Here is a 25,808-nt window from a genome sequence, read left to right on the forward strand (position 1 = left end):
AATCACATATGTCATTCGAGATGATCCTTTAATGAAAAAAAAGACATGATGTAATGGAGGATTCATACTGATATATTTGATGTTGGATATCCAATAAAAGAATTTATTTTCTAGGGACGAAAATGTCACTCGATCCTACATTTTCTATTGGATCTAGTATGATTCTAGTGTAATCTTCCATTAAGCATATGCATAAAGAATTTGATTGATCCAGGAAATGGACCAATCAATTTTCTTATACACATACTTATGCACTTTGACTATAGCAAAATCAAACGAATAAATGTTCCCATTTGCTCACTCGCATTTTGCGCGCGAATACAAATCATCATCAGTTACATTTTTTCACGTTCTTTTATATTATTTAACATTATTTATATTATTTATTTATATGCTATTATTTTACAAATTCTTTTTATTCTTTTTCAAATTCTTCAATTCAAAGCTATATGTGTATACATTACACATTACATAATATAAATAATAATATATTATATAAACTCATTTATTATTATTATTATTAATGGTAATATTAATTATTAACTTTTGTAACATGATTGAAACGGCTATAACTATTATAGTAATTAATTATAAAAGCTACATTAAACTTATTTAAAGTGATGTATATTAAATTTTATATTACATACCTGAAAAAGCTTATCGTCTCATTCTTTTCATGACTTTTATAACGAGTGCTATTACACCCTTTCACAAAACAATAAACTAGGATATTTAATTTTATTCGCAATTTATACTTATTATCTTCTTTAAATTACAAGCACAAACTGTATCTAATTTTTAGTTTTTAGTCACTGATGGCGCTATTATTTGACAACCAATCTGAACTAGTAGTCCATACTTATATAGCCAAAGCTTATGCACCTATGCAAGTTCATCTGGATAAATAACGTAAACAATACTTTATTATAAAGGTATTCATATAATCATATATATTTATATGAATCTATATTTACATCTCATTAAATAAAGAATATATATTTGATAATTATTTATTTATTGTAAATTAATTAAAGTTATTCAATTTTTACTTATTATTTATTATTTCATTTTTTTCTTTATTCTTTATAATTTATCTAAATACATAAATAAATAAATAAATATATATATATATATTTTATATTTATTAATTTACATATATATTTATTATCATACAAATCATATGAATAATTGTCCCTCATATTGCGTCCAATAAAAAGGGTCAGTAAAAAAGAAGAAGTCACTATGTTTTAGAGACATTACGATCGATCGGGTTGGCAACGATGCGAGTCGAGTTTCGCGTTTCGAGCTCGGAGCTAGTACGGCATGGAGCGCGAGAGAGGAGCGGCCAGGAATAGCAGAGAGTACGCTAGTCTAGCCGTTCCGTTAAATAAGTGCCTGGCAGAGGAGGTGTTCGACTTGAGGCGAAGGCGACTCGTTCGTACTTACGACCGCTCCCTCCGGTAGCTCGTCAAGGCGAGACTCGAGACTCGACAATAAGATTCGGACGCGGGAATACGGGCCGCGCTGCTCTCTCGTATATATGGAGCGGGTTCACGGGAAACGCCTGTTTCACGTGCCGAATCGCGCGCAGTGAACGCGAGTGTGTGCGTGTTATATAGTGGAATCGCCGCCGTCGTCGCCGTCGCCGTCACGTACACGAAGGGCGGCAAGGTACGTGATACGAAGAGGGGAGCGGCAAAGAAGAGAAAGACAGATAAGATAGCCTAGAAGGAACGAACGGAAGAAAGACAGAGAGAGAGAAAGAGAGAGAGAGAGAGAGAAAGAGCGAGAGAGACTGAGAGAGGAAAGGCGACCGAGCAAGCGAGAGAGCGAATAAATGAGTGAGTGACCGTGTCGTGTCGTGCGGTGCGTCCGTTTGCATGTGTGCGCGGCCGCGCGCGTGTGCCAAGCAAGAAGAAGAAGAAGAAGAAGAGGAGGAAGAGGAGGAAGAAGGAGAGAAGCCCGTGGCGCGCGCGACAAGAGAAGTGATTATAGGAGAGCTGCCCGCCGTTGCTGCCCGCTGTTGCTGGTGCTCTGCCTTTAAGAGGAGGAGCGCTCCGTCGAGCGCTCTGACGAGCGCGTCGTGCTTTTTTCCCTCCGCCGTCCGCCGCCGTCGCCGTCGCCGTCGCCGTCGTCGTCGGGGCAATGTCTCTCGAGACACGTTCGAGCTCGGCCCTGTTCAAGCGAGCCGAACAGCTTAAACGCTGGGAACAGTCCGAGACGAATCGCGAGCCCGCGCAGCCGCGTCAAGTCGCGCGCAAGATCAAGTTCTCCGCCGACTGCGTGTTCCTGGCGGCGTGCGCGGCCAGCGACAAGGAGGAAGTCGTGCGTCTGCTGCAGAAAGGGGCGGACATCAACACCGGGAATGTCGACGGTCTCACCGCGTTGCACCAGGTAAGGGAGGAGGCAGAGTGCTCCGGCCACGAGGGTGCTCTGGCATCCTGTCGCTTTTGACAGTTTTCTCGAACGCGTTGTGGTTCCTTTGAGTTTGTGTTCCCTTCCTTCCTATCTCTCTCATGTGAATGTAATTCTCGCAAGATGGCTACAACGAGCTCCAGCTGTCTAATTGGAGTATTGCTCTTGGAGTTCTGTCATGTATTTGACACATATCAATGAAAGATTGTCAATGAGAAGGGTTTGATAAAAGTAATACGTAGTTCTTTTGGTTCGGTTTGATGAAGATTTATTTCTTTTAGGAGGTCAAGATCTAATCGCCATGCTAATTGCAATCAACTATTAATTACTGTTTACGTATATCGGTGAAGAAGCTATTTGAGGCAATATCTTGAACGAAAACGCGCTAAACCTTACAATAAGATATTTGACATATGAGTCAGTTATGATGATTCAAAAGTTTCCTTGCAATCAGAGTGAATCTGAAAATATTTTGCTTTTCTTTCTCTCGGTAGTTTTCTGATGCTTAATATGTGCAATTAATATTTTGTTAATTGTGTTTTTGTTTAATTTCGAAATGCAATATTATTATGTATGAATTGTCATTCATTTTGTTTATCTTAACAGAAATTTTCAAATTTTCTCGTAAAACATAATTTATACATTATTTATACATTTAAGTCATTTATATACATTAATTCATACCAAAATTTTGTGATACTAAATATTGAATGTAAAAATCACAAAACTATTTACTGAAATCAAAGCAAGATGATGAAATCTTTAAACATAATTATGTATTTCGGAAAGTTTATTAAATTTAATCTTATTGTTAAAAATATCTATTTTCTAAAATTTATTTTATTTTATTTTATTAACAGAAACATTAAGTCGGTTTTTTAGAAAATTTTCTGCATTTTCAGATTATCTGACACCAGTTAATACCTTCAAACTTTACTTTAAAGAGTAAATTTTCAAATTAAAAAATTAATTTTACGACTAATAAAAATCTTTATTTATTGTTATTATGATTTTTATTGTTATTTTGTTTTATTCTTCTATTTTCAGACTTGTTTTTATTGAGATACTATTTATTTCATAAATCATAATTTATATGTTTTTTTCTTCTATAAAGCATGTCAATGATTGAAAATTTTTATAGTGTATACGTGTTATAGTATAGTATAAGATAGCATCTTCAATTTATGTTTTAAATGTTGGAGTATAAAATAATTGCTAAGTCCAACATATTTTAATATTACTTTGAAAACTGAATGCATGTTGTACAAATTGTGTATGTAACATTTAGTTAAACTGTTAATAATTTATAACTTTATATTTATTTAATAATTAAAAAATTTTTAATTAGTTCAGGATTTTTTAATTTTCCTAGGTAAACCAATTATCAAATTTTTTTTTCTTATTTAGCTTGAAAGAAAATAATCCTAATTGTTTTATTATTAAGCTATTTGTGCAATTATATAGATATATTTAATGTTAAAAAATTGACATACCAAATTTTAAAGATCTAAAGGTCTCTGTCTATTAATTTTGTTTAATTCTTTTATTTAAAAAAAATTTATATTTGTTAATTTTTAAAGAATTTCTCATAGAGTTCTCTGACAACTCACTGTATAGAACTATTTCCTTGCCACACTGGCAGCGATTTTTTTTCGCGAGTAGTAAGCTTTTATGAGCAGCCTATTTCTGGGTGTTTCTGAAAGCTGGCGCAACTGGGCAATCCGGGACAGCTTGTACATACATGCCATAACGGTTATTACAGTATCTAGGTAATTAATGAAGATATATTAACGTGAAGCTCGAAGAAGAATTTCTAATTCAAAAAGAATAATCACATCATAAGTCGAGACAAAGTAATTATATCAATAAGAAATTTTTTGGGCGATTATATTTATTTTAAAGTAATAATATATATAATATTTAAGATGATTATAAAAATTACAGAAAAATCACAAAAAATTATAAGACATGTTTGATATACTTTTATACAATTAAATCTATTTAATTTCTATATTAAATCCATTTTATATTATTTTCTGAATAATATATTTTTAATATCTATTTGTCAATTTAATTAACAATTATAATGATTTTAAAAAAAATTAAAAAAGTATAAGTTTAATATAATGATAAATATAACGATTAATATTGAAAAACTTATTATTTTTCTCAATTTTTCAATCTTTATTCTGAAATTATTTTAATTGTTATTTCATTGAATTGGTAAATGATTTTAAATGATTTTACAAATATATATTGAATTATATAATTTAAATATTATTTAAAATTATTTAATTAAAAACAAATTAAATAACAATTAAAACAATTTCAGTATAAGACTCGAATAATTTTCAATTATATATATGTATGTATGTATATATATGTATGTATGTATATATGTGTGTATGCATATATATATATATATATATATATATATATATATATATATATATGATAATAATAGTAATCAGGAGTTATCCGAGTCTTATTCAATAGTACAACATTTTCCATAAGGTGAAACGATATTTATGGCCGTTATTTAAGTAAGGAGGAAGTTAAGGCATTTCATGGATTTGCGAAAATAGAATGTGAAAATACATCAGGCATCAAATGCTATTTATAGCTCTCTGTTAGAAGTCGCAGGCTGCAGCATCTGTGTTCAGTTTAAATTCTCTGTATCTAGCAATGTGTTGTAATATGTACCTACTCTTTTTTTGCTTCGGTAATATATTGAGACCGCAGGAATTTTATCACAGATTGATGCGAAGAATGATTCATGAAAATGTATTTTACTATATACACATTTAATCTCTATACAAAAAAAAATCATTTAATTGTTAAACATTAATGAAAATTGTAATTGAATGATTTTTATAATAAGTATGTTTTATTTCTATATTTTGTTTCATAATTTTGTTTACTCAGAAATATAATGATAAACTTTTATATTTTTTTATTAATTTTATATTATATAAATTCGTCACTTATTTTATTTATAATATATCATATATTGTTATAGAATTGTATAATGTTTCCGATTAAAAAAGTAATAATGTAATCAACAATCTAACAACGTATTTGTAACATAATGTCGATTCAAATCTTGGATCGCGACCAGACCGAGCAAAATCGGCAGTCCCGATGCCGAGATCTCGAAATACATCTTGCCAATCGCGCACGCTTTTCATCCTTCTCGTTTGACTCATGTATCCATACGTATCGATATACATATAATCAGCATATATCATTTGGAACATATGTTATTATAATCACTATGTATAATAGGCCTGCATCGATGATGATCTGGATATGGTGGAATTTTTGGTGGAACAAGGAGCAGATATCAATCGTGGAGATAACGAAGGATGGACGCCCTTACACGCTACGGCATCGTGTGGATTCATATCTATTGCTAAGTGAGTTCAAGTTGTTTTACAATTAAGTATAAAAAAAAATATTTTTCTATATATTTTATATTTATAAAATATATAAAAAAATAATGTTTAAATTCTAATCATGTTTATTTGTAATAAATGATAAAATATTTTTTCTTTTTTTTTTTTTTTTTTTTTTTTCACAGATACTTAATAGAACAAGGATGTAATCTGGCAGCAGTTAACAACGATGGTGAACTGGCGCTGGATATTGCAGAAAGCGATGAGATGGAAGACATGCTTCAACAGCATATAAATAAAGCAGGTTTGTATTTATATATATATATATATATATATATATGTGTGTGTGTGTGTGTGTGTGTGTGTGTGTGTTGTGTGTGTGTGTGTGTGTGGTGTGTGTAAATTGCAGGATGTCTATCAGACCTACTGCGTAAAACTTTTAATTATAGATCTCCAAGGAAAAACGGAGCTGGAAATCGTACCAAAATATCTGTACTGCGATAATTTTAAAGCTAGCGATTTAATTACATAAGTGACAAAAAATTAATTATCGCTTTTTGTCTCTGTCGCGCTATTTTCTTTATCTATTTATAACATTTTTAGACAAAACACTATGTCGCGCATGTGTGTAGATAATTGATCAACATCTAAAATACTAAACACATACCTGAAACTCATTGTCGATACTCGGCTAAAAATTCGCGCGCTCAAGCAGAGCAAATCGCATATTGGCAAAGATTCCCTCTTTCATTGACCTCTTTTCGTAATGTTGATACAATTTCATAAAATGCTAGTACCAAAATAGTTTCTTACAATTAGACGATGTCTGCTTAGGTTTATTATTTCGCATATGCAAATACTAATTATTCAAATAGAAACACTTGATTATCAGATATCTTCTAATCTTTCATAACGATCAAAAGTGGTATTTTCTTATAATGTTATATAGTTGAATTTGTCGACAAAAATTGAACTTAAATATATTTTTAAAATGCAATATTATATTAAATTTAAAAAAAGTTGAAAATATGAATTATATAATAATCTTAATTTTTTATAGGTATTGATTGTGATCAAGCTAGAAGCGAAGAAGAACAATCAATGCTGAACGATGCGAAAGCCTGGCGGTCAGGTACGCCAGGCAAGGATTCCATACATCCTAGATCAGGAGCTACTGCACTCCATGTTGCTGCTGCCAAAGGCTACATCAAAGTCATGCAGTAAGATGTTATGCTTGAATTAAAATATTATCCAATGTGACATATTACTTAAAGAATGGCAAAGAAAGTATATATTTTTTATATTGAAAACATAATGTGTGCAATGCAACAAAACATTAAGAATTATTTTAAAAATTCTACAATTTTTTTCTGTAATAACAACAATTATATATGTGGAATCAAGTTTTTTTTATTGAGCTTTTTTAATACTTCTGTGCAGCATATTACTACAAGCTCGATGCAATGTTGATGCACAGGACTTTGATGGGTGGACGCCTTTGCACGGTGCGGCACATTGGGGTCAATTGGAAGCTTGCAAACTTCTTGTTGAGAATGGCTGTGATATGGATATGAAAAATTATGCCGTAAGAAAATAAACGTTTATAACTCTAGCACAGATTAAATCCAGATTACTTTACTCTAGACTAGTTAGCTCTAGGCTAGTACAATTTAAATCCAAACTATTTACGACACATACACAAATGTTATTATAAGATATTTTTCTTAGGTAGTATCTTGCTTTTAGGGTCAAACTGCTTTTGATGTTGCTGATGCAGACATCCTTAAATCTCTTGAAAATCTAAGAGAACAACAGGCACTCATAATAAAAGAAAATCCACAAACAAATAATAAGAAGCAATCGTCTATACCAAAGAAACGGTGCGCGACAAAATAATTGTAAATAATAGAATGTGAGATATTAATTTTTTATTTTAATGTATTTACCTATTATTATAGCGTCTCAACGAGTGCTGATAGTGCAGTAATGGCACAAGAATCCGCGGAGATCTTTGAAGAAGAGACACCAAATAAAGTTAAGAAGGTTGAATTGGAAATTCAATCTGACAAAGAAGATTCCAGCACTAGTACAAACAGTGATGTTGGTAAGTTCTTGTTTGCATTATATTTTATATACGATCTAATCCGCACGTTTTTTTTTTAAGAGGTAAAACAATAACTACTCTGCAACTTTATGTTTATCTTTTATCTGAGGAAAAGGGAAAAAGAATAATCAAGTTTTGTAAACTATTTTCACACAAATCTCTATATATCTCCTATTATCCAATTTTGCAAATCTAATCTTTATATATTGTAATCTGTATTTCTTATAACATTTGCTGCATGGACAGAAGCAACACGTGAAACACACATGGAAGAGAGTGATGGTGAAGGTGAATCTGAGACTAGCTCAGAATCACACTCTTCCACTTTCTCCAATCAATCTGATAAGTCTAACCATGTGACATGTCTTACAGATGACGGTAAGTTTGATCTGTAAGACTGTTTTCTTTTTCTTTTATATATATATATATATATATATATATATATATATATATATATATATAAAATACGAATATATTGTTTACTATTATATATTGCATGCATTCAGATTTTTACATCAGAATATCTTAAACAAAATACTGGACTTTGGTTATTGTTTCACAGAGAGATGGAGATTTCAAATATTTTTTTCTTTCTAACTAATACCGTAATTTCTAACTAATACTGAACTACTAAAATTTTTAATTAATTGTTTTACAGAGAAGAAAAATAGAGTAAATAAAGATGAAAATGCACTCCATAGTCCAATATCTCCAATCGAAACTAATAAAGTTCCTAATCAGGTAAAGTTTTAATTGTTTTAATAATGAGTCGTTAATTATGTATTCTCCTGAGTAATTTTCTACTTGTGTTCTCTCTTGCAAGGCTCCAATATTGCCACCAAAACAACAGACTGATAATAATGAAGAAGGTGTTGTACCATCTTGGAGACGTTCAGGTTCCTTTCGAAATAAAATGCAAAATACTGAAACTACTAATTCTGTATCTACAAGTAAGCTCATCGAATATATTTTAATTACATTTATCAATTAAATTTTTAAGTTGAGCTTCTCTAATAATCTTATACATATGTTATTACTTTTCAGAACTTGAAGATAAGGATAACAACATTAAGATACCAACAGTACCAAATAAAGTTAGTGGAGAACCCGATGTGGTGTTAAGAAGAACGCATAGTTTCGAAACAGACGAAAAGTGAGTGTGATTAAGTTCTTTGCTTAGCACGTAATTATTATTATTATTTAATATTACAAGTCTGCAGCTTTATATTTGTAGAAATATCGAGTGATTTTTTTCTTTTTTTTCTGTTTGTTAATAATCAGCAAATATTTAATGCTATTAACAGCTGTGCTACGTTCCAACTAAGATATTGTATTATATGCATATTCCATATGTCTGCATCTTAATTGCGAATCTTAGTGTCTCTTTGTAATGTATATCCCTATACACTCATGAAAATTAGTATAGAGATATGCATGGCATGGTAATGCATGTGATGCAGGTTTTATAAGCACTATTTGGCATTACGTGCTCGCATCAAGGCGTATTCGTGTCCTATCCTCCATCGCTGCAATGCAGCTGCTACTACTCATACCAATGTTACGACTCGTTCTGCATCTCTACGCGAAACGCACAGGTACATGCCCACATGCTTCTAATCAATGTGTGCAGCTTTTATTTTTAAAATAGAAACTGCAATCGTGTTAATTCTATATTTCAAATTGTTCAATACAGTTATCCTGTGTAATATATAGAACGTTGCAATGCATATAATATTATTTGAATTATTCAAAAGTGTGTATAATTCTGTAAAAAATATGGTTTTTTTTAATATTTGTTTTATATATTATGTGTGGAATGGGCTTTTAATGTGGCGTGCTATTTATTACTTTAGAGCTTAAAACTTTAAAATGCTTTAATTTAAAACAATAATATTGATCAAATTAAAGTCTTAACAATTATTAAAATCTAAACTCTTAACAATTTTTGAACAATTTATTCATAAGATCTTATATGTACATATATAAGTTTAACAGGAGTAACTTTCTTTAATATTACACTTATAACACTCTGGCATAATTAAAGTAAATATGACAAAATAACTTTGACAGAAAGATAGAAATTAAAAATTTTATATACTTGCTTCTTTTTGAGAAATAAATTTTTTAAATTATATATTTATTAAAGCATTTCAATTTTTTTTTTTTTTTGTGAGAAAAACAAATACAAAAATTATTTTACTTTTAGTCATGAAAAGATGAATAAATAAAAAGATGGTCTTGTTTAGTGTATATTTCTATGAATTTTATAGTATAATATATATTTACTGATAATATGTGACAACATGTCTGTCATTAAAATATATACTATTATTAATTATTATTAAATATTATGTATTATTATTATGTATTTAATAGTTTATCATTACAAATTATTTCTTTTTAATTATTTATTTTATTTTTACACTCTAGAAAAAAAGATGTGAAATTAAATTTGGAATTGTCAAGACTGCCACAAGGAAGCAATACACTTTCACCAACATCTGCATCTAAAACATTGGCCTCAAGTTTATTGTCATCCATCACAACAACTACCACTGCCACTACAACAACAAGTCCTATTCCAGTCAATCAAATTCGCAGGTAAATAAATTTTTATATTAAATATATATTAATATATTTCTATAAATCTCTCTCTAAATGTATATTTTAAATTTTATCTTACATCTCTTAATTTATTTTACAAGAAACAAATGGATTGCAGTATTTTATGAGCTATGTAAAATTTTTAATTGTAAAATTTTTAATTATCTTTCTACAATATCATCAAGTATTTGGTTAATATAGGGGATTATTTTTGTTTTGTAGTGCAATTTTTACATTTTACTTCAATTTTTACATACAAAGTGAAAGATTCCATAATACTTTATGCTTCAGAATGCTCGATATATTTTAAGGTTATAAAGATTTCAAATATATGTATTTTTTTTTTTTTTTTTTTTACATAAATGATATATAAAATTTTGAATATTTCCAAGGCGCGTACGCGCAGTCCTAAACACTTATTTACAACATCAGAATACATTATTACATACACATAATTGACATCTATCTTTTTACATTTTGTATTGTGCGTTATATAATATGAATGTGGCTGGATAGTGTTCAACCAATGGAAGCTGCATCTACAGTTGTATCAAATACAAATAATGCAGTAACTCCTGGAACTCCCACTACACCAGGCGGGAGCAAGCTAAGTCCAGGAAATATCTTCAAGAATTTCTTCAAGTGGGTACTCACTCTGCTCGGAAGATCCTCCTGAAATATGACTTTTGCATATATATATCTTCATATGTTTACGTGTAATTTACGTTAATTTGCTGCCAGTAGCATGAAAAGTTTGCTTTGCAGTGTGATTATTCCTTTTATTTGCATATTAATTGTTCTATATTTGAATTTTACGATAGTTCTCTCATTCATAAGCAGTCACACAAATTCACCTAAATTCACTAATTGTCGAAATGTTACACGATCATTGACACATATAAATACACTTTATTCGGTTTTTGTATTGCTAAATATATAAAGTAGAGAGATGCACTGTGATATTAGCATCAAGCCACTGTGACACAAAAATCCATATTCTGTGAAAATTATTAATTGGAGCAATTCTTTATCGTGTGTGACCCACCTTTACTCCTTTAATTTTTTAATCAATTGAAAAATTAATATATTTTACTGCAGGGAAAAACTGAATTCTTATGTAATTATGACATCAAAGATACATCTGGAACACACGAAGATTAATTATATTTTACAGGGATATATATACATATATTTTTGCTGTTTTCTGTGAAATTTTGAATATTGCTTACAAATTGCATTGGACATAATGCTTACTAAAAGTTTGTTTCTACATTGCACAGATAAAACGACCTGATGATATATTGTATATCTTTTGTTGCAACTTGTAAGCTCGCAGATATTTTTCCATCTCATGTATTATTGTATATATATGTACAGATCCTTTGTTCCGCCGGTACGCGATGAGGAAAGTGAAACCCAAAGGAAAGCCCACGCAAAGAGAGTGAGAGAGACTAGAAGATCAACTCAAGGTGTGACGTTGGACGAGATTAAGAGTGCGGAACAATTAGTCAAGAAGAAGCAACAGAACAACGAATCACCGGCAGTAACGTCAGCCACGCAGGTAAAGATTATCGATGTTTTTATCACATATAAGGAGTGTCTTATCAATTGATTAGAGAATGACTAATCGTGCTAACTGAATCGCGTGGAAGATTTTTTTCCTAACAGTGTATAAGTGTTAACAAAAACGTCCTCTTCTATCTTTATATGAGAACGTTAATAGAGAGTGAATATTAAAAACATAGTGCGGCATATTAATTACACGTTCAAGGAAAAAATGATTTTTTTTTTAACCAAAGAAAGAGGATTACTTCTCGTAATTATTGTTAGTGACTGCAATTTCGGCTTTTAAATTGATCTATCACATCGCAATTTAGAGACCGGGATTGTATATAATCCTTATTTGTTCTCCTCGGGGTTACAATTGTATTATACGAGAGACCGGGATTGTATACAATGTCAAAAAAATTACTAGGAAAATTTGGATGTCCTCTTTCTTATGTTTGAAAACAAAAGTTATTTTTTGTTGAACTGTGTTATTGATTGTTCATAATAAACGAAAACACGTCGATGACAATTTAGTGTACTATTAGATGGCTTCCATGAAGTATTTGTGTTGTTTAAAATTGAAAGTAAATATAATATTTTATTTTTTATTATATTCTTATATAAACATATAATGCAATACAACGAATATATAAAGTCGAGTCAATGTCATACATTTATTCATTTTTTTTTAATAATATAGCCTACAACTACTACTGTCAGCAATACAGCTTCAATCACAGCTACGATAACAACCGCAACTTCAACTACTGCTGTAACTACTGCGAATAAAGTAGAAGAATCTAATTTGCCTGAAAGACGACCATCGTGGAGATTAAGGGTAGACAATGGAAGCAAGGTCTGTGCGGTATTTTTTTACGAAATGATTATTTATTTATGTTTATTCACGCGATAATCCGTGTCATGGTCAGTGTTACGCCGTAATGCGTAACAAGATACAAAAAGTGATGAAATTCGATCGCAACAGTGGAAGCGAAACATCACAAATGTCATCGTAAATCAAGATTTGTAATAACATTGTAATTCGTTATATAGTTTCAGTTAGAAGACGCTAATAATAAACCTACCGATAATACAACGGCCTACATGAGAAGACCGTCTGGTGGAACTGGTATACCTAGGCCGTCATCAGCACCGGTGGAAACTATTGCTACTAGTAGTACAGAAACCACAATTACTTTACCCCTTAGGAGATCGTTAAAACAACCTGATGACAAAGGTAATAGAATATAGAATTAATTAAATAATATAAAACTCGTAATGTTTTTTTTATGAATTAAATATGAAATAATTTAATAGAATTACAATTTAATAGAAAAATGTAAAGTTTATATAGCATTAGTATTTATGTAAAGTCCGAATTGTGTTATGTTACAGAACAAGATAAGGAAAATGATAGTAGAAACGCACAAGCTACACAGGCGGTTATACAAAGGAGGCGTAGGCCTAAGAGAAGATCGACAGGTGTAGTCCATGTGGACATGGATGTTAGTAACAATTTTATAATGATTATTTAAATTATGATTATATATATATATATAATCATAATTTAATATATATATATATATACATAAATTTTATAATGGTTATCTAAAAAGTTACATTAATCTCTCTTTTAAAATGTTCTAATTAATATCAAAGATATAAATACGAAGTTATAAATATGAAAAAAAATAAGAAAAAACATTATATTTTAAGAAAGAAAAAAATAAAATATTTTAAAATGAATGAAACAAAAAATTAAAGTTAATCATATGTAATGAAAATTATTCTATAAAAACTAAATAAATGTGTTTAAAAATACATCTAAGATGACATTTTATCTTTTATAGGAAATCGATCCAGAGAAACAAGATGTGACTGCTGGTGGTGACTGTGATGAATCCAAGATCAATCACAATGAAGTAAGTATAAATCCATTTTTTTCTAGTTCAGAATCTTGCAATCTCTATTACATACAACGTGTTAATTTTAATAGACCATTATTATTAGAAATACATGTATATATATAAAGAATTGCTTGACATTGAAATAACTCGTTTCGTAATAAAAAATAATTAAGATAAAAATATATAAAAATAATAAACGCTGGATACTTCATGATGAATGGATACCACCGCTGATCCAAAATATATCGTCTCTCTGTTTTACCGGTCCCTTCGGTTTTTTTTTTTTTTTTTTTTTTTTTTTTTTTTTTTTTTTTTTTACTTAGCAATCCACTTTGACGCTAAAGCATCTGTCCGGATTTCGATTTACGAGTCTGTTGTCACAATTTACTAGACATGTGCCAAGAAGCCAAAATTGGATAACGCGCAGTTATATGACGCAGAGAGAAACACAAGGCAAAGTAGGAAAGAGGAGGAGAGTTTACGAATGATGAGGCATCATCTCATTTTGACCTCGATCAGTTTTTCAAGTTTCAATTGTTAAACAGGTCGGACAATTGTGTCATGACTATTCTGTCGAAGCCTATGCAAAAGGATATAGATAACAAGAAAAGAGAACAGACATTCTCTCTAATATTTAACGTTAAATATATTTTACAATTCTAGAAGAGAGAGCTCGCTCTCATATAAAGTTCCAGTGTAACTTTTTCATTCAGAGAGTATAAACAGCTTTAGTAGGTTACCGGAGCTTGGTATTATTTTTAGCTTCTTGGAAGAATAACTTTTATTTCGTATATTCTAGATAAAACTAATTTAATAATCTTTGTTTATTTGGTTATTTACGCGTTTCATGTTGTATATGAAAATATATATATATATATATATATATATATATATATATATATATAAAAGTGAGTCAATACATAATTTTGTTCAATCTTTAAATAATTATTTCTTTTTTTTAAATATCTTTCATTAATATTTTTAATATATTTTCAATATCTTATTATCTTTAATATCTTTTTTTAAATATTTTTTTAATATCTTTTTTTTAAATATATTTAAAATTATCGAATTGATTTTAACAATGACAAAATTATTCGGGAAATTAATCGGTAATGAAAATAAAAAGAGATGATCGTAAACATGGCTCGACCGTGTTTAAAAGTATTCTATCAACGCGTTTGGAATACAATTCGACGCTTTGACATTTAGAATACGTATCGTATACGTATGGTTTGCTGCTTACGAACACCGCTAAACGTTTTTCAATCTTTTATCGATGACAGACAGATCAACACGTCTATATAAATCTTACATGTGAGGGGCTGTTATGAAATTTATACTCATACTTTTTTGTTTTTCGATTCTTTTAAACTTGTGCCTAGTATAAAATTAGATATATCGTACGATGTACTTAATGTATTACTTATTAATTAAAATTTGCTTACATTTTTTATTATAAATTATCATGTTAAAATACATTTAAACTTCGATACAAATTGCATTTATTCCCCGAAACCTTGATATTTGTGTGCGTCTTCACGTGCATTCCAAAAATAGCACATAGTAGTAATGCTTTAAAGTAAACTGCCTGAGAGAGATGTCTTGGGTTCTCTTGCCCAGTTTCCGTCAGTCTATCATCTGCTCGCCCCAGTATTGGATGTACGCGTTTTGCTCTAGAAATTATAAAGCTATTTGCTATTGAGATATTGCGTAAGCTGCAATAAAAGTTCTTGCAACCGTTAATGTATGAATAACGTGTAGAAATTGAGTGACGAATCTCGTAAAAGAAGCTGTCGATGCTGTAACGGCTCGTAATAGCTTTGCACGTGACGCAAATCATGTCTTCGTACCACAGAAAGGGAGCACAGATTAAGCCAACAACAGCTGCGGGTTTGAGAGCTCAAGCGTCAACAAATGGGAAATCAATTTTTGGAAATAGGTCACGAATCGGTGGATTGCTTTCGCTGAATCAAAATAATTTAACATACAATACGGGTTTATTGGGCACGAAAAATCCCAGTCTATATTCTGGGTCAAGTTTCCTGAATAAAAGCACAAAGAATAGCGATCTATTTCGTACAAGTCCGTATGTCAAATCGACGAACAGTTCGAATTATCAAAATCTCTTCACTACATACGGTGGAACGAAAACGGGATACGGTGGTGTGACTATACCTTCTCACACAGTTGTTAATCCCTTGAATTTAAGTCCATCTCCCAGTTACAATTATTTAAACTTAAACGTTCGTCCACATGCGCAAAAAACAGAGAGTTTTAGATCTAAATTAAAACCAAGTTTAAATCTCAGATCCAGGAGTTCCAGTCTAACTAGTCTAACTAGTTCCGAGGGATACGCTGTAAGCGATTTTTTTTAATACACACCCACATACATATATATATATATATATATATATATATATAAAACTTAAAAAAAAAAGATTTATGCAATAAAACTATTGGAGAATCTGCTAAAAGTGTATCCAGTGGTTTTAAAACACCCTTATATTTGTAATATTTTTGATAGTGCTAATATTATAGAATTTATAATCAGAATTTTTTTCAAGGAATTTAGATAATAATACATTTAACAAAAATTAATATTTAATATTACATCTGTTTTAGAGCGGAAACGATCGTTCTGTGAGGACTAATAGATTAGGCTCGATATCTTCATTATCATCAGAAGCGTCATCAACGCCAATCAGATTAAAATCAAGTAATTCCGAAAACGGTGAATTAGACTATAAGAAATTGTACGAGGAATCTCAGGTCGAGAACGAAAGGTTAAAGGATAAATTGAAACGTTCTGATGAACAATTGAAGGAAGTTAGAAGTTTATTGGAGAAAGCGCAAACCAACCAAAACAAAGTCATTCTCTCTGAGGCGGAAAAGAGAGAAAGGCGAGCAATGGAAAGAAAACTTTCGGAAATGGAAGAAGAATTAAAGGTAAGCTCAAAGATTTCACGTATTATACTTCTTTCAATTTCAATAATTGTTATTTATGTGATACCAAATGGAACAAGGACGCTTTCATACGTTGAATTAAATAATGACGAGACTGGACCACAATTTTTTCTGTGATTTTATCTCTGTGTACGAATATACATATCAGTGTATATCTGTATACTCACAATTTTAGATTTTGTTTTTTTTTTTAGTTAGTTATACACCCGTCATCTCTTTTTGTTGTACTGCTACGACTAGTAGCGGCAAGAAAACAGCGATGATCCTTTTTGAAAAAAAAGCGATCCGATTGCATCTATTTTGTATGCTTTTCCTTACCTATCATTTTTTTTTACGGCGCTTTACTCTCTTTCTTATTCTCTACTCAGATTAGTCTACTGGTTGATTTTTCAATCGGGAAATAATAAAATAATAATAATTTCTGTTCGCCCGTTTATATCTCTTCCCCTGTGTTCCGCTTCTCAGAATTTCTAGTGTAGTCTAGTGGGGAATTGCACGCGGTTTTACTTGTCTGTTTTAACGAAACGCGTATCAGTTGTATGTTTTGGGACTAGCAAAGAAACAAAAAAAAAAGAAAAACAGTAGCGGGGTTTTAGGCTAATCGTTTAACTGTTTACAGCAATTGCAAAAGCTCAAAGCTGAAAATGAGAGATTGAAAGCCGAAAATCGGGCACTTACCCGTGTCGTATCCAAACTCACCAATACTAAATAGGTAAAGAACACAATGACAGCATCTGCGTTAACGATAGACATCGTGTCTCACGTATAGCATTAATGAATTAATTAATTAATCGAATGACTGATTACAATTTCGTGTTCCTCGACCGCCAGTATTAAAACAGAAACGATACTACTCATTTACTTATTGTACAATTCAGCTTTACAAAATGCATTCTAAAGCGATCGTTAATCAATTTTTAATTAAACAACACTAGCAGCTTATACTTTTGTAAAGGAGAGACTTCAGGCCTGTTATAATACATACATTTCATTCCGAATGTCGTTAATAAACATTATACGATCGCACATCCTCTTACTAGTGTGATACTAATAGCACTTTTATCTTTACAATATCAACGCGACCTTTAACGTGAGAGAGATTACATGTATAACATAATATACATATACGATTATTTAAGATGTAAAGTTTCAACCGTGACAATTATAATGAATTATTCGCGACTGTTTGTGTGATGCATGTTATAAACGCGAATTACTTAATAATATATTTACTAAAAAAAACCATTGCATAAGTTTTAACAAGAAAGAGGAGAACGCAGTCTGTCATATATTAAGATGCATAAGAATGAATATAGATTCCGCAGTTTTATAACTTTAGGAGAAACTTTTCCTTCATCAATAAAACCATCATTCAACATGCAATATAACATTTGTAAACTGAATGCGCCATCACCAAGCATCGATAATCATCTTTGGCACGTGTTATACATCAAAAACAAAATCATGACTTTGCAGCTGATTATTCTTTTCTTTTCGTTTATTCATCTTAATTGTAATTGTGTGACAGTTCCCGAAATATGTTCGATATATTAAAATCAACAGCTATTACACTCTTATTAACTTAGATCTTCACCCATCTCTCTCTCTTTCTGTCTTTCTCAGAAAGCATGTTAAATGTTAAATTGTTGCATTTTTATTGCACCTTATTGACATAGATCTACTTTGCAAAATAGTCAATCCACATATGAGATTGGCATTAATCTTACTTTAACTTTTATGTATATAATGTTATATACTTATCATTATTCCATGGTATGCATTAGAAAGCTTTCATAATCAACGATATTATTTTGTAGTGTTCTAAAAGTGCTCGATAAGAAAGTATGTGGCAAATGATTATAGTTGGTAACACATGATTTAATATCGCTCTTTTAATATTTTTATAAAATGCTCCTGAAATCAAATTATTGATTAAGGCTACACATCTTCTAAACAATGTTAAATTTAATCCGGTAATTAAGATCTCCTTGCTTAGATTGTATACTAGTCCGAGGAGATGAATATTGTCTTCCACAGACACAGATATAAACTTTATTGTGTAGATATTATACATGTGAAGCTTGATTACTTTTTAAGTTTAAGTTGCCTCAGATCTCTACAATTCTCGTCTATAAATAATTATGAAGAGAATTTAGTAATTTAATTAGTAATTAACAGTAGTGAAATAATAAATATATAATTATAAAGAGAATACTTTTGTGTGTAAGAAATGCAATGAAAATCAAAAGAAATAAAGTCTATGATGCTGTTGTTATAAATGTAATGCGAACATCATGAATTGATGAAACGCTACTCACTCGATCATTTTTTCGTTCCTTTATCTGTGAACACATTTATTATTAATTTCTGCTAGAGATACAGTATACCCGAATATTTATTTTAATATTTTTGGTTGCAGTAATACTTGTGAGTGCCTCTCTCTTTTTCCATTTATCTTCCTGTTGTTTTTTGTGAGCACTTATTACTCCGTCTATAACGGCATCATTTCTCTTTGTACTCCTCTGTATAATGTAACTCCTCTGTTGCATTTTCGATTAGCACATAAGAATTAGTGTGACATTTTTCTTTCTAGGTGATGGACCAACTAAAATGCGAAAATCAGAGGCTAAAAGATGAAAATGGTGCCTTGATCAGAGTAATCAGCAAATTGTCCAAATAAATCTTATAGTCTCAACTACACACCACAATGAAATTTTAAGTTGTTGTATGTTACAATTTGTATATCGAAATATGAATTACTTTAATTATCGCAGCATTATTATCGCTAGTATTTTTACAAACGCACATCACGCTATCGATGAATTTATCCTTGTGCTAGTAATTTAACTTATTCCGATAATGAGATCAAATTATTAATCGCATGGCTGTGCCAAAGGCGAAAAAAGATGTTACTCCTATTCTTAGACTGTGAATATTTCATTTTGTAAAAGACTTAGAGAAATTTTACTTTGCGGAATTATTTTTTAATGTCTTATATATAGAAAGATAAATTTTATAATCCTATTAAAATTAATTCGATACTTTATAGTTAAAAAAAATTTCACATTTTCTTTATATTTGACTTATTAGGAAGAAGAAAAACTGTTTATGTTTTACAGCTTTCTTTTTTAACAAATCACGTTATCAATGTTGAGTCTCTTTATGAGGAAATTTTTTTGTAAATATGTAATAGACAACGGTGATGTGGCATTTTAATAACAGAAAGAGAGAATTTTTATCCATGGAGCAAGTCTCTGAAATACTCTGACTGCAGACAAATAAATACAGTAAAACGAGTCCATTTGCATTACCGAAAAGCAATAAACGATATATCTGTTTCGCTTGATTAAATTATGCAGCTGGTAAAAAAGGATGGAGTCACAAAGAACATGATCTTGCTACTCAAGTGGCCTTTTTCTGAAGACTGCAATTTATAAATCCTTCCATCATTGCCATTTTTGCAGTATAAGCAGAAATTTGATGCATGTACGGGAGAATAAATGTTTTTAATTTTACTCTGTAATATTAATACATTTTCTTATAATATCACAGATATATGTAAAATATACTTAAGACACATTGGGATTTTTTAAATCTCCTTAAAGTGCTAAAATTATTATATGTTAGAGCTGTGGCTATAAAAAAAAACTTGAGTTCGAACTGTTGATGTGGTAGAATCTGTGTTATTATTTTTAACTATTTGTCTAATGTATGAAATGCTGTTACCTATTATTTTCAATTATTTAGCATTAATAAAATGATTGTTTAATATACGCTCTGGATAAAAACGAATTTATAAATATTGGATTATGGAATGTGTAAACTGACAGTTGGCATGTTTTTTAATGATATTATTGTAAACAATTGTAAAAAAAAGGATGACTCAGTGTAGTTATTTCGTAATGAAGTTTATTAGAAAATAATACTTGTGTAAATATTTAATACATAACTTACACAACACACGGATTTTAGTTTTATTTTATTATCTTAAGTCGCATCACAATAAAATAAAATGTTTATATATATTTTTATACATGTATATATTGTAACATGTTTTTTTTAAATATTTATATATAATTGCACATGTGTCTGCACCATATATAGCTATTAAATTAAAAGGTAAGTAACTAATAAAGCTTTTTACATATTTTTATTATTGTTTTATTTACTCTCAAATATACCATTTCATACTTACAATAATATTTCTTTGTAGAAACTAATTGCGTAAATTCCCTTGTATAATCTTCAGTTATTATCACTTTAATAACCTTTCCATAATTTTTGAAACAAGAGCCATATCTGCACGTTGTTCTGTGATCTTTGCCATTTCTCCCAATAGTGCATTAAGTAATTTTTTCTTGCCTTTTTTAAATCCTGATACAATTTTTGGATTTTTTTCAATAACTTCTAAACACATCTGTTCTAGTTGTTTCTCATCTGATATTAAGAACCAATTACGTTCTTCGACAATCTATATACAATAAGTAAAAAAAATTATATAAAAATTTAACAAGAGACTCGTGCACTGAATACACACTGCACATTTTTTATGCAAAGAGACATGAAACTTTACCTCTTTTGGAGATTTCTTTGCATCAGATATTATCTCATGTAAAATCTTTTTCGCTATTATTAAATTAACTACTTTGTTTTGTAATAAATCAATCAATTGACCAATAAAATCTTCATGTGGTATGCTAAAAATTTGTTAGATGAGCATTTTATGTATTTTAATTTAGAGATATGATTTAAATAAAACGAGAAGCCCTTACCAAAATTCAATTGGTAGTTTATTTTTATGAAGAAAACCCAACACCTCCATAGTGATAAACTTGGCGATCAATTTCGGTTCACGATTGCTATCTTTTCTTATTATTCCATCAAATAGTTGTAATAATGTCAAATCACTCTAAAAGAATACGAAATATTAAAAACATCTCTTGTACATATTTATTTGATTATAGTGTATTCAAACATACCAACCATTAGAGATACAATTATTTCAGGAGACAACTCAAAAACGTTCTTTAATCTCTGACGTATCTGTTCCGGCAATTCAGGCAACTGTCTTCTCAATATTACAGCATCAACTAAATTGTCTTTATTTGGTAAATCTTCTCTGACATGTATACGTAAAGGTGGCAAGTTTGTTTCAGGCATGAATCGGTAATCCTAAAAAAAGCAAATTCAAATAGAACAATCTGTCGAGAATAATGGCATAAAAACAAAATGATATATTACTTCTTTGTCTTCCTTTTCTCGCATGGGGATGGTTGTCTTATTTGTCGCATCCCATGCGAGTGTCTCGTTAAATATTTTATTGCCTGCTTCAAGGATAGAAATTTGTCTATTTATTTCACACTTAATAGCAGCTGCGACAGCACGCACACTTCCGATGTTTTTTATTTCCGTCCGAACGCCCAAATCGTCGTCTCGGTTACTTACAGAAACGTTAGCATCGACACGAAGTGCTCCCTCTACGATTTGTAAAAATAATAAAGTATGATATATTTGATATATTGGATTTACAAACATCAATTCAAAAGCCAAATAATTTCTGTAAATAACCTTCCATTTTGCCAGTACAGACACCTAGTAACTGTAACATAAACATAAGCTCCTTCACAAGCGCAGCAGCTTCTTCACCATCAACCAAATCTGGCTCAAACACAAATTCCATCAAAGGTACTCCTGCACGATTAAGATCAATAAAGCTTCTACAAAAAGATAAAAGTCAAACATTTAGAATACTATTACAATTTTTATCATTTTTTAAAAAGCTAAAATAAAAACACATAAGTAATTAGCTTAATTGATACCTTGCTACATTTTCATTGTGCAAGCTTCTACCGCTATCTTGTTCTAATTGAATCTGCTTGATTTTAGAAGACTTTGGATATGGTGATTTGTGTATTCCTGGAGTGAACACTTGAAACTTAATTTTACCATCAACAGCAATAGGTTGCCCTTGTTGAGTGATTTGAAATCCTGCCTAAATAAATAATTCAAATGACTAATACATATGCCGATATAAAATATAGAGAGAACTGAATCTTGCGATATTTACAGGTAAATCTGCATAGAAATAGTGTTTTCTCTCAAACAGAGAAGTCTCGTTCAATCGGCATGATAATGCTAGGCCCGTCAGTACTGCTGATTCCACACATTTTCTGTTCAATACCTGTAACACAATCGTATCTGCAACAATAATTAATTTTTATCGCAACAGTTTAAGTAATTTTATTAATTACCAATTACTTACAGGTAATGTTCCTGGTGTAGCACAATCAAAAAATGAGACACATGAATTGATGGGACAAGCAAAGTCGGTAGACGCGTTAGAAAATAACTTTGACTCTGTTGTAATCTGAGCATGAACTTCTAAGCCCACAATTGATTTCCATTTCTCCCTAAAATTACCAGAAAGAAATAATAAAATTAAAAACTCATTTATAATATATTCATTATAATATATATGTAATTATTATGTATTTAATATGTATGTATACATATATATGTATATTTTTTAATAACAATAAAATAATTATTTACATCTTTACATATAAATAATAATTATTTATATCTTCATATGTAAACATTTTTCATAACCTAATGGCTTACCACACTTTAGCTTCTTTTTGAATCTTAGATGAAAGAAACCGCTGTAAAGGATTGTCATTTCGTTTTTTCATCCATTTATGCATAAGAACGAAATATATTTGTCTATTTGACAACATGTTTCATTGATTTTTTGATATAAAAATTGAGAAAAGATACACTTGAAAGACAGATAGTGAGTTCTCAGAGTTGCCAATTGTTGAGCAAAAAATTTTGTACAGATACGAACCAATAAACGTCATTGGTCCCATGATCACGTTTTTTAAATATGTAAATGTATCTTTATTTGGGACGTAATTTACGATTTATAAATTTATGTAGGAACAGTAAAATATATAATACGTACACTTTAAACAACTTATATTTATTCGTGAATGTAGAAAATCTTGTATATGTATAAAATTTTTTGTGCAATATAAGTATACAGTATATGTAGCTGTAACAATTGGAATGGAAACAATCATTCCTATGACAACTTACATGTATGATCGCTGCTTTAATGCTTTATGATCCTACAAAATGCTGCACTGCTTTTTTATGACTGCTGATATGACATCTATTGATAAATCAATTGATTGCTGTTAAACAGTTAAGTATCACAGCAAAGAGATCGTATATTCAGTGCCAATGTTTACTTAAAAAAAAAAAAAAAAAAAAAAACCCTAATTAATGAGAATATTGGAACCACAATTGAAAAAGATCGTTTTGTATGAAATAATAAGATTGACCATAAATAATAGCGAGACCTATTAAACACTGGTATTTAATCAGTAGCATCGTCTTTAGTTACACTAAATGGCTCTTCTACAGTCTCGACACCACTATCAGCAATGACAACATCTTGCTGTGGTCTATCTCTCGAATCTGTGCTTGTTTGCTCAATTTTACGTACTATATCCTGCAATTTAAAAATAATTGCATGAAAAATTATATTTCCACAAGTTGTTGTAATCCATAGATATGTTTTGTAGATGCTTCAACATACCATTCCTTTGATAATTTTGCCAAAAACAACATGTCTACCATCAAGCCATGGTGTTTGTTTAACTGTGATGAAGAATTGAGATCCATTGGTATCTTTACCAGCATTGGCCATGGACAACCATCCAGCACCATAGTGCTTCAGTTTGAAGTTCTCATCAGCAAAGCGATCTCCATAGATACTGCGACCTGATGAATAAAATAAAGTCGATAAAATTATACAGAATCAAATATGCAAGCATCTAATTAAAATAATGAATAAAAAGTTTGCTCGACCTCCGGTTCCATCTCCCTTTGTGAAGTCTCCTCCTTGGATCATGAAATCTTTGATTACTCTATGGAATTGACTGCCTTTGTATCCTTCGCCCTTTGGTTTCTTGGCGAGTTCTACGAAATTTTTGACAGTTTTTGGAACGGTTTTACCAAAGAGACCGATCTCAATTCTGCCCACATCGGCATCGCCGATTTTAATGTCAAACCATACCTGTAAAAATTCAATTCAAGTATTTATCAATCATGTTAATCAAAATATCTACCGAAATTTTTTTGCGAATACGCGTCTCAAGAGAAAAGGCATTGTTAGTTCCGAGTGACGCATGGATCTTTCCGTTTGTACAACAGAAATATCTCGCGTAAGGTAGACAAGATATAAAGTGCCACGTATTCATCGGTCTTTTCATGATATTATCAGTTCGATTTTGTTATAGAAAATTACAATTTTAGGATTTATACCTTGTCGGTGACTTTCGGTCCATTCGCGCAGGAAGCCACGGCTACCAGGCCCAGAAACAGCAGCAGTTTCATGGTGCGTCAATCTATGCGAACAAAGATCCCTCGACCACTGGCCACTGATCTTTTGTGGCAATCTGTCAGACTCAGACTCTGCCGTCAGGACCGCTACCGGATGCAAGTCGAAGTGCGCATACATACGTGGGCTTATAGAAATGTGGGAGCACCTGATTGGCCGGCATAGTGAAAGGATGAGCGCAACGAGGTTCATAAAGATAAAAATTTATGTATCGATTCTTTTGTATTTAAAAAAAAATATAATCTGATTTTTTCACGTGTCTTATTAATCTGGATATTTTTAAATGATTGTTAATTTTAATATCAAAGTGTTAGTTCAGTATTCGGAATTTAAATATCGTGAATAATATTTAAATTATTTAATTATTTCTCACAAAAAGTCTAGCATTTGAAACTCTTGAAAATTATCGATAGATGGTAATAATAATTGTTTTCTGAAAATATAATAATAATTAAATGTTT

At 30.5% G+C, this 25,808-nt stretch overlaps 3 protein-coding genes across 11 annotated transcripts; 1 reads left to right on the forward strand and 2 right to left on the reverse strand.

The window, feature by feature from the left end:
* The first annotated feature begins 1,307 nt into the window (after positions 1-1,307).
* Positions 1,308-19,719, forward strand: Mbs (Myosin binding subunit). Of its 7 annotated transcripts, XM_072908043.1 has the most exons (22): positions 1,310-2,394; positions 5,701-5,831; positions 5,996-6,114; positions 6,871-7,030; positions 7,251-7,395; positions 7,557-7,690; positions 7,769-7,914; positions 8,161-8,292; positions 8,573-8,655; positions 8,738-8,864; positions 8,959-9,067; positions 9,375-9,509; positions 10,345-10,515; positions 11,035-11,160; positions 11,896-12,079; positions 12,767-12,922; positions 13,120-13,303; positions 13,462-13,571; positions 13,917-13,988; positions 16,599-16,922; positions 17,560-17,652; positions 19,534-19,719. In XM_072908043.1, the coding sequence occupies exons 1-21, from the start codon at positions 2,146-2,148 to the stop codon at positions 17,650-17,652; spliced, it is 3,090 nt and encodes a 1,029-aa protein (XP_072764144.1). In that variant the 5' UTR covers positions 1,310-2,145; the 3' UTR covers positions 19,534-19,719. The 7 variants fall into 7 exon arrangements, with proteins under 7 accessions (XP_072764185.1, XP_072764194.1, XP_072764144.1 ...); XM_072908084.1 differs by lacking the exon at positions 12,767-12,922 and having other exon boundaries at positions 1,308-2,394; XM_072908051.1 differs by lacking the exon at positions 17,560-17,652.
* An 826-nt stretch (positions 19,720-20,545) lies between these two features.
* Gatb (glutamyl-tRNA(Gln) amidotransferase subunit B, mitochondrial) lies at positions 20,546-23,824 on the reverse strand. Of its 3 annotated transcripts, XR_012048240.1 has the most exons (11): positions 23,562-23,824; positions 23,203-23,350; positions 23,008-23,121; positions 22,760-22,932; positions 22,509-22,657; positions 22,182-22,417; positions 21,924-22,112; positions 21,713-21,849; positions 21,514-21,637; positions 21,136-21,411; positions 20,546-21,044 (listed from the first exon to the last, which is right to left on the reverse strand). XR_012048240.1 is itself a non-coding variant. In XM_072908108.1 (10 exons), exons 1-10 carry the CDS (start codon positions 23,675-23,677, stop codon positions 21,196-21,198), a joined length of 1,602 nt encoding a protein of 533 aa, XP_072764209.1. In that variant the 5' UTR covers positions 23,678-23,824; the 3' UTR covers positions 21,088-21,195. The 3 variants fall into 3 exon arrangements, 1 of the variants encoding a protein (XP_072764209.1); XR_012048242.1 differs by lacking the exon at positions 23,562-23,824 and having other exon boundaries at positions 23,008-23,138; positions 23,203-23,210; XM_072908108.1 differs by lacking the exon at positions 20,546-21,044 and having other exon boundaries at positions 21,088-21,411.
* A 77-nt stretch (positions 23,825-23,901) lies between these two features.
* On the reverse strand, positions 23,902-25,454 carry Ppib (peptidylprolyl isomerase B (cyclophilin B)). Its single transcript, XM_072908123.1, has 4 exons — positions 25,272-25,454; positions 24,816-25,023; positions 24,544-24,728; positions 23,902-24,456 (listed from the first exon to the last, which is right to left on the reverse strand). The coding sequence occupies exons 1-4, from the start codon at positions 25,341-25,343 to the stop codon at positions 24,322-24,324; spliced, it is 600 nt and encodes a 199-aa protein (XP_072764224.1). The 5' UTR covers positions 25,344-25,454; the 3' UTR covers positions 23,902-24,321.
* Positions 25,455-25,808: the final 354 nt, after the last annotated feature.

This window comes from Anoplolepis gracilipes, chromosome 2 (assembly GCF_047496725.1).
Source record: "Anoplolepis gracilipes chromosome 2, ASM4749672v1, whole genome shotgun sequence".
NCBI classification, from domain to species: Eukaryota; Metazoa; Arthropoda; class Insecta; order Hymenoptera; family Formicidae; genus Anoplolepis; species Anoplolepis gracilipes.